General features: G+C 37.7%; 1 protein-coding gene across 3 annotated transcripts in view; it reads left to right on the top strand.

Moving 5' to 3' along the window:
• The window catches only part of LOC106063724 (uncharacterized), a 90,210-nt gene that overhangs the window by 32,566 nt on the left and 42,949 nt on the right, over positions 1–14,695 (top strand). The window contains exon 1 of one of the 3 annotated variants that reach the window (XM_013222170.2): positions 4,245–4,890. The exons of the other annotated variants lie outside the window; for them this stretch is intronic. Coding sequence (XP_013077624.2) covers positions 4,825–4,890 — 66 coding nt within the window. The 5' untranslated portion in view covers positions 4,245–4,824. Of the gene's footprint in view, positions 1–4,244; positions 4,891–14,695 lie in introns of those variants that run through there. 3 annotated transcript variants of the gene reach the window in all.

The raw sequence follows: 14,695 nt of genomic DNA, 5'->3' as shown, positions 1-14,695 counted from the left end.
TGTGTATATTTGATAGGATAGTTCGAAATATGAAAGCTAAGGGTTGGCCTTTCGATTGTTAAATGACACGCGTGCTGGCTGGGGGAGGGGGAGGGGCGCGTAGGTGTTTTTTTTTTCAAGTACATAAAAATATGTTTCAGCATTGTAATTATAAATCTACTAGACATATGTTACCCGCGACCCGCGGGTCTTTATTTGCGCATTACTTTCGATATAGTCACTGAGAGTGTTTTGTAAACAATTAAACGAAATAATAATGTAATAAGTAAAGCGAATGTGTCAATGTAAAAATAGTGTGAATGAAGCTATCAAATCAAAATAGCTAATAGGCTTAAATCCATTTTTTAAAATTAAAACATTTGCTTTTGAATAATCTAGTGGATTGGATTTAGATGTATGTTAAACGTAGCTAATGATCCTTTCACGTTATTTCTCTTTCGCTACGAAAATAAAATTAGTTTTGCGAAAATGGTTTACCCGAAGTCGATACATTCTTATCTATTAAAAACGAAAAGAGCGATAGCTTTGTTAAATAAATGGGATTATAAAGTGAACAATTAAACGAAATAATTTTTAGTACGCGATTCATGAATGAATATAGATCTAGGCCTATCTCAACTCGGCTCCGCAGCTTTCGTAAGTGAATGTAGCTTTAGAAAACCAAATTTGAATGTTTATTTGATCAAAATATGAAATGAATGGACTTTAATTAATATGTTTATGTGTTAAAGTATAAAACTATCTGTGCAAAGAGAAGTTTTATCATCTTAGAGTTGGATTAGAGTTTTAGATCTAGGGATGGGATTATAAAGTAAACAATTAAACGAAATAATTTTTAGTACGCGATTCATGAATGAATATAGATCTAGGCCTATCTCAACTCGGCTTCGCAGCTTTCGTAAACGAATGTAGCTTTACTTAGAAAACCAAATTTGAATGTTTATTTGATCAAAATATGAAATGAATGGACTTTAATTAATATGTTTATGTGTTTAAGTATAAAACTATCTGTGCGAAGAGAAGTTTTATCATCTTAGAGTTGAATTAGAGTTTTAGATCTAGGGATGGGATTATAAAGTAAACAATTAAACGAATTAATTTTTAGTACGCGATTCATTACGGTATTGTCTAATGAAAGAATGTTCGTCAGGAAATCTGTAATCACAGATATAAGGAACTAATTAATGTAAAAAATGCTTTTGAAACACAAAATTGAAGATTAATTTTATTATATAATGAAATCAATGGATCTTCTTTTGTATTTTTATGTGTCAAAGTAAAAAACTATCTGCGCAAAGTGTATTTCTTAAAATTAGATCTAGGTCTAAATCCTTTCTATCTTTTCTTATGTCAACATTGTAGACATGGCCTAGATCCATAAAATACTATAGCTGTAATAGAGTCGGACAACTTTATTTTTTTTGAGGGTCTTACATTTGTTTTAGGGCTACAATACATTCACTAAGGTCTAAGTTGGTACCCAAGGAACATTCCTGCCTAGTTTTATCAAGATTGGTCAAGCGGTTTTGATGTCTATAAGTAACATACATACATACATACCCCTCACATTCTACTTTATAATATAGATATTTGAGTATAAATCAAGTAAAAAACGGCATTATTACTATGATTAAACAATCAATTATTAAATTAAGTACCGTCGTTCCATTTTCTAACCAGGCCTTTTTAAAACTATTTTCACGATACAGCACGAGATCGATGCTAAACGTCCATGCGATTCTTACGTCTGTCTACTCATCTTTCTGACGTCAGAACATTTTCACCATAGATGTATGGTCTACAAATGCTGGTGAGTGAACACACCATCATTCTGATGACGCTTTTTGTGTGATTGAACCCTAGCCCCACTACAAGACGTCTGAGCACGAGCATTGTCTTATGGTGATCAACACTTAGAAATGTATTTGTTCATTTGTCTCCAATTTCTCACACACTTCTGTATTGGCCCGTCATGTGCTTTTTAAGTAGGAAAAATAGTGGGTTAGATAGGCCAGGAGAAGGCATGTCTGTATCTCAAAGTGCAGGAAAACGCTCGGCGCGAACAATTGACATGGAACCCGCTTGGCACCTAGGCGCCCCGGACGCTACTAGATAAGTCTACACCTGTGACGTAGCAACGAGTTATTAGTCTAAAAACTGCCCACACGTTGTGACGTCGCAGGTCAGTGTTGAGGCCTGCTATAACGATTGGTCCAGTTAAAGGGAAGGGAGAATTGTATTTTTTGTTAAATTGCTGTCTATGTGTCTATGTGTAGTAAACGTTTGAGACACGCTGGCATAGGTAGAAGTCTAGATTGTTGATTGTTTTTAAATCTAAAAATAACATTTACTGCTTTGTACTCGGAGACTTGGTAGAGCTACTGTGAGTGATACATTAAAGAGAGAGAAATGAAAAAAAAATAGTGATTGGGGGGGGGGTCAAGGAGTTTATGGTTGAACCGCTTAGATTCACTGGACTTAAGCCAGACCAACCAGGGGTTTAACTTTGTTAACTCTTGAAAATGGTTTCACTTAGTGAGTTGGCGAGTCTAAATACAGCGGGTCCCTAGTAGCTCATGAAGTACCCCAACATCACAGCACTTTCACCCACTAGTGACTCTCCTATGACCTCAATAATTCGCCAACGTAAGAGATGAGATAAGTCATTATACTGCTGAATGGTTATGTTGTGTGTGTGTGTGATTGGAATATTTCTTAGGCCAAAAGTCTCACGCAGAGCACCCAGGTCTCAGAGCTATACAAAAGTGTGGGGAGAACCACTGTTTTTGTTTATAATAGATATAAGACTAAGACTGCTTTATTGATCCTTACGGAAATTTGTTGTGATTACAAGGACTCTTTTCTCAAATAAAGACAACACAACAGAAAAATACACATAAATACAACAGATATATTTGAGACTCAACAAAAAGCCCTTGCCGAAGACAGGCGCAGGCGTCGAAAAGAGTTACCTAAATAAACGAACAACTGATTTGTCTGCTGCAGTTGTTACAAAATATGTAGGTCGCAACTGGGTCTGCTTAGTCAGGTGAAATAATGCACCAATCCTTGATCTTTGGAATCGATGACAATGCCAATTGAATAATGTGTTAATATAAAGTTTGAGAATCATAGTTTTTAGTGGAGGGGCTTAATGGGATTGGAGTCAGGGAACTTAGTGTTTGTATATCACTGCGTGTAGCTCCCCTGTGAGAACCGCTGCTAGGTAACAGCTTCATGCGTTTGAGATTAGTTTTATTTTAGTTCTCATAACGTCAGTTTGATGGACTTTATCACTTATTTTATCGCGAGGGCCAGAAGTTAAAGGTACTCGCGTGTGTGTGTGTGTGTAGTCTCGAGCTGGGACTGGGCGTGGGGGGGGGGGGGGGTTTCCAGACTTGTACATATGTGTACATGTTGAAATGTGTGTGTGTGTGTGTAGTCTCGAGGCTGGGGGGTCGGACAGAGTTCCAGACCTAACTTGTAAATAGTGTGTGCGTGTTTGTATGTCGGGGTTTTGTGGAATGTTTCTGTGCGATGCATGTATTACCTCAAGTTTTTTAAAAGTCTTGGTTCGTTTGCAGAGCAGACTACTGGGAACATTTGCCCCGATTTCGAATCCAGTATCCGATTCTGTGTATTTACATTTGTGGATTGATGGGGCAATCTAACCTAAATAAATCAGGAAAAGATCAAATGTCAGATCCAAGTTTTTAAATTAGCCAACAGCTGAATTACCCAACGTCACTGTCCGCGGCTTTGTAAATTCATTCTTAAGCATTATCAAACACTAGAGATTATGTTAACTTTGGTTGAGTTTTATTGAGTTTTATTTGGGTTTTCATGATGTCTTTTTTAAAAAGGTTTTGTTGTGTTTTATTGTGTTTTTGCTTGGTTTTGATGGGTTTTTCTGAGTTTCGTTGCGTAGTTTTATTTACCAAAAGAGCTCTGTTTGTAAAATGTTTTATATCTACATGTTGCGGATGTTCCTTCAGAGTTGAAGATATTTTTTATTTCCTAGTCCAAACCTCCCGCAGGACGACGGGGGATGGGAGTGGGCTGGGTTTGAACCCGAGACACCGATAAATCCGAACGACAGTCCAGTCCAAAAACCTGAATATATTAAAAACGTTTTGATTTTTTTTTTACCAAATAGACGCCTAAAATGCGGCCTATATAGTATTTAATATTGAAGATTTGAAAAAAGATGAATTCAAAATTAGTCTCCTATTTATCTGGCTCATCAAATCAAAACAAAAAATCGATACTGATCCCGCCGATTCCCGTGATGACTCTGCGTCGTTTCTTAAACGTCTGGTATCGCACACGATGAACTTGTGGCGGGAAGGATGTTTGTACCTACGCTAAATTTAAAATGGAAACCTGCCGTTAAGTTTACTTGTTGTGAACATTGGATCATGTGATCACCGAAGCAGATGTTTGTTCTTGAATTATCTTGATGGAGTTTGTCTTTTCTGTTGCGCTATGAACAGCAAAACAGGGGAAGAAACTTGTTTTGTAAACACCTTTCGGACGTTAAAAATGGATCGTTGTAAAAATGATGGGATTAAATTTGAATATTTCGGAGGAATATAATTTGAACTCGTTAACTCAAGATGCCGGGTGGAGATTATTTAAGTCAAAATGACATAGCTGGGATTTTCTCAATTCAGGATATTGTGGTGATAATGTGTTGCGTGACAATAAAATAAAAGGGCATAGCACATTCAATGATGTGTATTAAGTGACTGACATCGAACGACCATTTTACGTCAACTTATAAACCGTTGACATTTAATTACTCATCAATGACGTCATTGGTTTATGTGTATGATGACAATGGGCTCGGAATCGCAGACTCGGCAGACGATATACACTCAACTTCAGCTGGTAAGTTGTGATAAGATCTTGAATGTTCAGCACACTTTTTGTAAGGTCCTTTTATTGATCAATGTCATTAAATTATATATTTTTTTTATTTTCAGCATTCTGAATATAATAATTAGCTTACAATGAGTTACAAAGACAGATAATGCAATACATAGATCTATAGTATTCTGCAATCTCCTATATACTTTTCGCTGCTGTGCCGTAGGCGCTTTTAGCAGTCTCTGGGTCATGGAAGAGTAGTGCCTCTTCTTAGCTGCTTTGTCCTGCCTTATCTGGACTCATCTCTCTCCTTTTTATTTAGACTCCTCTCTCTCTCTTTCTCTACCCTCATCTGAGCTCCTCACTCTCTCCTCCTTATCTAGACTCCTCTCTATCCTCCTTATCTATGCTCCTCTCTTTCTCCTCCTTATCTAGACTACTCTCTCTCTCTCCCTCCTCCTTATCTGAACTCCTCTCTCTCTCTCTCTCTCCTCCTTATCTGAACTCCTCTCTCTCTCTCTCCTCCTTATCTAGACTACTCTCTCTCTCTCCTCCTTATCTAGACTACTCTCTCTCTCTCCCTCCTCCTTATCTGAACTCCTCTCTCTCTCTCCTCCTTATCTAGACTACTCTCTCTCTCTCCTCCTTATCTAGACTACTCTCTCTCTCTCCTCCTTATCTAGACTACTCTCTCTCTCTCTCCTCCTTATCTAGACAACTCTCTTTCTCTCTCTTCCTTATCTGGAACCCCCCCCCCCCCTCCTCTCTCTCCTCCTTTGTTAAACTGAGCTCTTGAGGTAATAGATGAATTAAAGAAGACGAATGTAAATGTTTCACTCTTGGGTGTTGGGCTAATAGATGGAGCAAGCTAGGACATTCTAAAAAGTTACATAAGTGTGGCATCAGTCTCTTCTGAAGCAGGATTATGTTTTTTTTGTCTAATTATATAATTATTTAGTATTGTATGCCATGTTCTGACTTGGAAGATTACAGTTTTAAGTGCTTTAAAATGAGTTGGCAATGGCCTCCTTCAGGCATTGGTTCATTTCGTGGAGCACGTTCTCTTGGGACTGTACGGAGCTTTTTCTGGAGAGACATTCCCGTCCGCATACAACGGAGACAATCGTGCCGCTTTAATGTCGTTCGTCGCTGTTTTCTTCCAGAGCTGTGGGCAACCGAGACCATTCGTGATTGAAGGCCTGAACACTGACCTGCAACGTCACAACCTGTGGGCAATTTAGACCAATAGCTCGTTGCCATGTCACGGGTCTGTACGTTGCAGGTCAGTGTTGAGGCCTTCTATAAGGAATGATCTAGGGCCAATGCATTTTCACTGTCCATAGCTTTCTTTGTCCACCATCTCTCTTCGAATAGTGCCGTCGAAGGGCTATGTCTTACCAATATCAATATCGATACTGATCCAGCCGATTCCCGTGAGGAAACTGCGTCGTTTCTAAAACGCCTGGTATCGCACATGATAAACTACTGTGAGAGCCTATTCGATTACAAACTACCAACCTGAGGTGGGATCGATATTTTTTTTCTTGTGCCAGTGGTATGTTGTGACATTGGGGATACAATCAAACCAGCGTAGGCGGCGTTGTCTGAGGATGGTGAAGATGCTTGGGAAATGCTGCTTATCAATTGATATTAATCCCTATCATTAACTATCAATATTGATATTACTTCTTACTTATATAAAACGACAGCTTAGTGCAACGTTAAGGCTTCACATAGAACAGTAAAAGTGCCTTCCCCTTACATCTAAAATCACCTATTCTAGATACAAGAAAATTTTGTATTTGATACCCAAGACTGCGTTTGTAAGTTACCACTAGATCATATATAAATTGATCTGTAAAATTGCAATGAACCTCATTCACCAATCGTAAACAAACAACAATTAGCCATGTGGTTGTCTAACTCTTCTATACAATTTACGCAATCCATAAAGGCTGTCACATGACACGTTTTTTTTCATTGTTTTATCTTTATTGTCGCGTGGCTAAATGTTGTTTGTTTACGATTGGTGAATGAGGTCCATTAGTTTTATTTTATAGACACTGCAAAGTATTAAACTCGTACATCAAAATTAATCTACATCTGCTCACATCTTCCAAAGCATTACATAAAAAATGATAACCAACGAGCGTCTTATCTTATCTTTGATTCTTAAACAATTTGTCTGCCGCTCGCGTAAGTCTTCATCGTAGCCTATTGTTTTGCTGCCTTTCATGTTGCATCTCAATGTAAGCGAAAAAAAACAAAAGGCAAGTGTGACCACATTTAGCTGTAAACCTAACACATTAAAACACATTATGTTTTGGTAGAAAGATAATACAGCATGCAATATTCCATTTCTAGAAAACTAAAATTCTTGTCTTTCTACGAACTAGCATATATTGGGAAAGGGTGGAGGGAGGGGGAGAATAGATGGAGGCCCCCATCCTCACTGCGTATGACATTTGTGACTGATAAATGCTTTCTTAACCACTACGGAGTCGGGCGCCCAACTTAGATCAGGGCGTCCTTTAAATTCCGAAATCCTAATCTCTTTCTTTGGAATTAAAGCTCACTGCTCCTGGTTCAGACGCGGCTTACTACCCCCCCCCCCCCCGCTATATATATATTAGATACTAACGGCGTAAACTCTGTTACATAGAAACATATACATTCAACGAGATCTTCCACTCAAACATGTCTCGAAGGGAAACGTAACCTTTGACCCTGTTATTGTTGTACATCATACACATCTGCCCACTGACCTAATTGTCTGTTCAACTCGCCATCACTCATTCCTGGCGTTCTTCTCGATACGTCTATTCAGCTAATCACCCCCACTACACTCTATTTACAGCATTGTCAATCTGTCTGCTGGGCGTCCAGCCTTCCCGGCAGCCTCTCCAACTGTTTATTCCCCCCTTCCCCCCTCCCCCTCCCTTTATTTCTTCCTTTTTTTTATTTTATGTCTTCTTTCACCTGTGTTTTTTTTTTCTTTCTTTAAAACACGCGATGGGGAGGAAAGGTTTGCAACAAAGGGAACAAACTTATAATGTTCTTCCGGATTTTTTTTTATTTCAATTTCTAAAAATAGCACCAGCGTATCTATTGTGTCTGCAATGCTAAGATAGAAAACAAAAAAAATATATGTCTGCTAAAAGAAAAAAAAAAAAGAAACGAAACTAAAAGATCATTTTTTTTTATCTACCCTTAGATTTGGTCCAGCTGGTGGCACCAGACTGCCAGTTATCGTTCTTGACTTCTAAAGGAGATAAGAAAATCGTCACTGCATTTAAAGGGTTGGGCGGCCTAGAAGGCAAAGTGCGAGCACTGGTGTTGTTGTTTGTTTTTTTTTGTTACTATTGTTAGAAATTGTTTCCTAGAGAAAAGAAAGCAAAAAAAGATACAAGGGCGGATAACTTTTCTTTTTTTTTCTATCTGTACAAAGCATATATCAACTCACTGTCTGTCTGGTACAAATCCTGTACACATTATTCCCCCCCCCCCACACACACTTTGCATTCTCAGATGAAGATGAAACTGTACACAATTATTCACTGTCGATGAATCACTCCAAAAATTAACCAGTTATTTAAATTAATTAGTGGTTATTGATTAATTTTCTTTTACATAGAAAAAATGGAAATAAATGTTGCAGTATTGAGATAAATGACAGTAATTGTGCGGTTCTTTTCTTATATAACCTTCGTTGTTGTTTTTTTTTAAGTATTTTTTAATATATCTTGCTTGTTATAATTTAACTTGATGGACGCACCAGTGTTAGATATCAAGACGTGACTAAACAAAAAAAAAACTTTTATGATGTGTTTTACATGTGGAGGACAACTTAGCCCATACAGTCTGCTAACAAAGATTATAGCCATTACCAAGTTTGTGACGTGTTACCTGGGTAAACCTAAACACAATTCAACATTTCCCTTTTAAAAAAATACAAATAAACTCAATACATTTTCGCACAACATACTTAAATTAAACACTTTTTTTTTATAAAGCCAAATCAAATCAAAATATTTTTTTTTAAATAAAGTAGCTGGGCATTTCAATGAGACTGGTTTTGAAATTAGAGTGCTTGAATATAAATTGTAAAGTAAAATTCAACCAAACAAGTAAACAATTTTAGAGGTCATGAATTTAAGAACAAAATAAAATCGGTTTAGAATTGTATGAAATACAACTTTTGACGTATCGAGCATCGAAGTTTCCTAAAAGATCTTAATTTTGTGATTTTGATGTGGCCCATTATTTGCTAACTAGTCTTTCTCTCTTGCTGCTGTTATAAGAGTTCCAGTCAATTAAGTACAAATGGAGAGAATCTGCAATTCCTGGCCAATTTGATTGTGATGTTTTATTTATCTTTAGAAACTTTTTGTTATTAGCAAATACTTATTGGTAATGAGTTCATTACTGGAACGGGCACTCAAAAAAAAATTCTTTAAACATTTCCCAAAAATAATCTGAAAAAAACAAACATTGTTCCTACATAATGTTCATATCAAATCCAGTCGGATGTACAGTGAGATCAGAAAGGATCTGATCCTATGAAATCGTCACTGAAAAAAACAACACTATAAAAATATTTTTAAAATTCTTCTTTAAAATACAAAGCTTATCTAAGGGAAAGAAAGCTGCACTTACAACTAATAACTACCAATAATGAATTGACTAATTGTTTGTTTTTTAATTGATTCATGTTTTGTTAGGTACAATAAATAATTGTCTAAAGGTTTAACTTGATCCAAGAATCGGTGTGAGAGAAATAACGTGGTCAATTATCTAAGGGGACGAAACCATACATATTTAGCTGTAAATGTGAATACTGAATTTTAATTTCCCGTTGGTATCAAACAAAATAATTAATTATCAGTAATATGTTACTTTTTGTTTAATCTATTCATGTCTTGTCTATGCCAATGAATAATTCTATAAACTTTTAACTTGATCTAGAATGGGTGTGGGATAAACAACGTATGCACATATTTTACCAGACAGATAGACAGACAGACTGACAGAGTGAATTGATATAAGCTTTGTACAAATTTGGCCGGTGCAGGAATCAAACCTACGGCTTTCGCGTTATCAGCGCCACACTCTATCACCCTTGCTGTCAGTTTCGGGACTTTCCAGACATCACCCACCGTCCAACTTCCATCCTTGAAGAGAGTGTAAGCCAGTAGTAACATAATCTTTAAAAACAATTCAATTTTAATGGGAAAAAAAAGTTAATAAAAATCAGTTCTCAATTTAATCGTCACTTCAACAGGTGTCAAGCTGATTTCTACCTAACCCCTCCTATTGAGGCCCCTTGGTACATCTATCCAATTATTTGTATTACATTCATTCTGTCAAAACGAAAGTAGAAAATTAGGCCTACTAGTTCGTGAATGTAGTTACTATGATATCAATTTTATTTTAGTTTTTTTTAGATGAGTTTGCCTTAAAGCACGCCTGCGTATGTTCTGGGTCAATGGAGACAATGCTAAGGGAAGGTTATAATGTACTAATAATATGTGTATGATCAATTAGGATAATAGGGCATTCAGGTAGACCAGAACTATGGGGAGTCAAGGTGTGAAATCTATAAATACAGCAATGTATTGAATGTACAAGACAATAGTACTCTGGGAGGAGATACAAAGTACTGTGCATAGCAACACTATATACAAAAGAGGATTGGGGGGGGGGGGCGATTTCAGTAACTGAAGCAGGCAGTGGATCAAGACCATCTGAGTAGAAACGAATCAACTTGATTTCACACCCTAGAAAATAGTGAGTCTAAGATATAAGCCAATTGAAGTTAAATACTTATGTACTTCGTTTAGCTTTGGAGCGGGCGAGTACAAGGGAATGACTGGGCCGTCTCCTCGCTACAAAACTTCTTCATATTCAATGAGTTGTTTTTTTTTTACTCTATAGTCTTTCTAGTTAAAAGTATGCCCTTTTCTAAAGATCTACAGTTACTGACCATTCCATACATCCTTTATAGTCAGTTTCTACAGCGGTTATATCGATGAGTTGTCATGGAAACAACTTATTTGTGAATCATTCAGTCTGCAAAGACACACTCCGTAAAATTCTGAGATTTTGAAATTCTTAGATTGTGAGATATGTAGGCCGCACTTCGACCATGGCGGTGGTCCTCAACTCTTAATTAAAAGGTGGTACGGGCTCGTGACCGAGTTTCTCAGCAGACCGCCGGGAGATCGAATCTCCGGCTACATCCACACTCAGCGGTCGGGCGGAAGCTCTAATTGGTTCAGTGTTTCGACTTCAGGTGATTTTACATGGGGCCCTGTGGCTTTGTTCGTTGTGGGCTTGCTAGGTCGGGGTGTAGAAGATGAAACCATAAATAGATTCCGAGTTACTGAGATTAGTATCTTATCCTTAAAGCAGGATGCCAGTTTCCGGCTGTGGATATTTTGGTAGCACTGTTTAGGGCGTGACTATTGTAAGTAGGCGTGTACCAGCTGTCACTACGAAGGAAGTAAATCTTCTTCCTTTCTTCTTTTCTCAAAAATCAATGGATATTTTTTTTTTATGTTGGTCGGGGTTACTACTATCATTTGTTATGTTAAGAAAAAGGTTATAGTTTTTACAAAGTTGTATGTCCCATGCATCATTGGCTATTGTTACACTTCATGGTTTTCGTACTCAGTTAATCCGACTTTATTATACTTGTAGTCAAACTGAATTTCCATTTGATTATCTTATCTTTTAAAAACACTTATTGTCATGAATGCAGAGCAGTTGATTATTTCCGGCTGGAGCGTGTGTGTGGTGAAGGATCAGCCGGAGGAGGCCAAAAAAGTTCAAGGTTGTCATTGTAAAAAAAGGGCCGAAAAAAAAAAGTTTCAAAACGGGGGTTTGTGTAGAGGGGGGTTGTGTGTGAGAGTGGGGTTTGTGTGTGAGAGGGGGGTTGTGTGTGAGAGGGGTGTGTGTGTGTTAGAGGGGGTTGCGGTCAAAAAACAACATAAGGTACATAAATATTGATAGCGGGGCGGGATAGCGGGGTGGGGGGAGAGGAGTGGATAAGTTAAATAGATACTATAATTCACGGGCCTAAAGCATATGTGCGTGTGTCGGGGCGGGCGTTCCACATCAAGTCAAAAGTCTATGTCGGAGAAATTAAATTAAATTAAACTAAATTTAACTTAAACAAGGTTACAAAAGACAGTTTGTGTGGAAACACAAACTTAAAATCGGCCCCCTAAGTGGTCCTCCCATGCAGGCTTCAATATTTTCAGAAAGAACATCCGAATGAAATTATGTCAAAGACAAATGAGAGATAAGAATGGAGAAAGAAGGTTGACAGATCTTGTGTAGTGCCCGAACGGTGCAGCAGATCAAAGGATAGGTGCAAGTGAATGCAAAGTTAGATGTGAACCTGGCCTAACTAGTTCACCTTTCAGACCTTGTGGTCTATAGGGCAGATGATTTAAAGTTCATCTGTTTTTGTTGCCTACGGTTAACTCGGGTGTCATGTAGCCAGCACAACGACCAATCGCCTTTACTTTTCCCCAACTAATGTCAGGTACCCATTATAGCAGGGTAGACTCAGAGGCGCCCAAGGATTCCGAAGTTGAATATCCCAGTCTTCACCAGGATTCGAACCCGGGACCATCGGTTCTTAAGACAAGTGCTTTACCACTCAGCTACCGCGCCTCTCCAGGCCTAACTGAAGTCTTATAAATAATTTAATTGTTTTGAAAAGGCTCAATCTCTTATTCGAATCCTCAAAAAAAAAAAAAAAAAAAAATTCCGCAAAAATAAAAAAATGTTCAAGAAAATAAGGTTTATAAGATTACTATTCGTTTTAAGTTATGTCTAACTTATAATGCATACTAATTAGCTTTTTCTCTTTAAAAAACTGCTTGCATAACTGATTTTAAAAATTAGATTTTTCGCTTTCAGGAAAAAAAAAAGTAGCCGTTGCATCAGAACTTTGAATGGTCTAAAATATTGTGATGTCGGATTTTTTATATCTTTTCTAATTTACGAGATCTAAACGGGACGGACGGACAGACGGACAGACATTTCACACAAAACTAATAGCGTCTTTTTCCCTTTCGGGGGCCGCTAAAAATTGTGGTTCCGAAGAGAGAGAAGGAAAGAGAAGTGTAACAGATACATTAATTCACGGGCTAAATAGTAAAGGGGACCGTTAAAATGTGGCCCGTTTATAGAACATAACAAATAAGTAGATGAAAATGAGTGGATTTTCAGGCCATAATAAACAATATAAATCATGGAAACAAATCAATGGGGGTAGCCGGTGTGTAATGATAGTAATTTTATATGTAATACATTTTTTGAAAGGCTTATTATGTCACATTTAAAGACCACATCACATACCAAGAGATTGGAGACAGGGTTGCTACGGCGATTCGACCCCATAATGACCTGTTATCGTTTAAAAAAAAGCTAAAAATCTAGGGCCATATTACAATGTCTTCAGGGTTCGCAAAGACCTTCCTACAGGGAAAGGTACCAGGAAGAAGGAATTAGAGGCAGACAAGGAAGGCGATGGGAAGACAACATCAAAGAATGGACGGGCCTGCCATTGAAGGAGGTTCTAACTGAGAGGAATGATGAAGGGCGGTCGACAAATCTTGCATGATGCCCCAGCGGCCCAACAGACTAAAGGATAGGTAAAGGTAAAAAAGGATTAGGTGCCGCCGCTCCTTTGTTGCCCCACGGCCCCAGATCTGCAAGTCTTTCCTTGGCCTGTGCTCAAGAAACTGATGATAGGCCCCCTTCCAATAAGTTCGAAAAAAAAAATTCGTTGTTTTATTTTCCTTCACATAAATCAATGATATTCTTATTCTTGACATCCATCTTGTGAGTCAAGGGTTTTTTAAGTGTTACGTAAGCTTTCCTCTCTTAGTGGTACTCCACTTAATATGCAACAATCAAACGACATATTTAAGGATTGTGTTACTGAGCAAAGGAACATTACCTAATGCTATACTTTGACAGTTACCTCCCTTGATTAGATAATATACTATTTGAAACTATTGTATTGAGTTCTGCATTGATTTTCTATTTCGCTTCTTTGTTATATTTATACCAGAATTATAATTTAATAACGAGAAATATACATAGGTTGCTAAGTAAAAAAAAATGTAATTATTTGAAATACTTAAATTCCTACAATCAACCTTTTTAAAATTATTTCAACTTTTTTTTCTTATTAATTTTTTTTTACAAGGGAAGGGTACCTCTGGGCCCCTATGGATCGAGAGCCTGGGCGCAAGGAACCCATTCGCGTCATGGTTGCTACGCCAATGAGGCTGCCATTCCAAGATGGCTGTAGTGACACTATAGTCCCTTCCGTGGAGACGAATGCAATAATCTACAAACTGAAAGAAAAAAAAAAGTCCACCGTTCCATTACCTCAAAGACCCAATCATTGTTGATACTGACGTAATACTAGCCATCACGTGACACCTTGTTATCAATCGTAATGATTAGTCTATATATGTGTCTCTGTTTCTCTAGTCTGTGTGTGTGTGTGTGTGCATGAGGTATTCATGTGCCAGTGGTTCGTGAAATCTGATTGATTGAGTGGTAAACATGATCCCCCACAGTCAAAACCAAAGCGTGCATTGTAGCGGTTCTCAGCATTTCTTTTAATGTACCCTGATGTCGACTCTTTATGTCAGCGTTTACTAAGCAATGACTTAAAGGCAGAACAAGTATACATTGTGTAATGCGAAGTTACTAGTGTCCATTGTTGGGTGTAGGTGAAATACACTTTGACCTCTCGTGCCCTCAACTAAACCAATGCCGTATTTAGACTTCAAAAGGC

The sequence above is a fragment of the Biomphalaria glabrata genome, chromosome 3 (genome assembly GCF_947242115.1).
Source record: "Biomphalaria glabrata chromosome 3, xgBioGlab47.1, whole genome shotgun sequence".
In the NCBI taxonomy this organism is placed as follows: Eukaryota; Metazoa; Mollusca; class Gastropoda; family Planorbidae; genus Biomphalaria; species Biomphalaria glabrata.
This window is presented reverse-complemented; position numbering and strand designations above follow the sequence as displayed.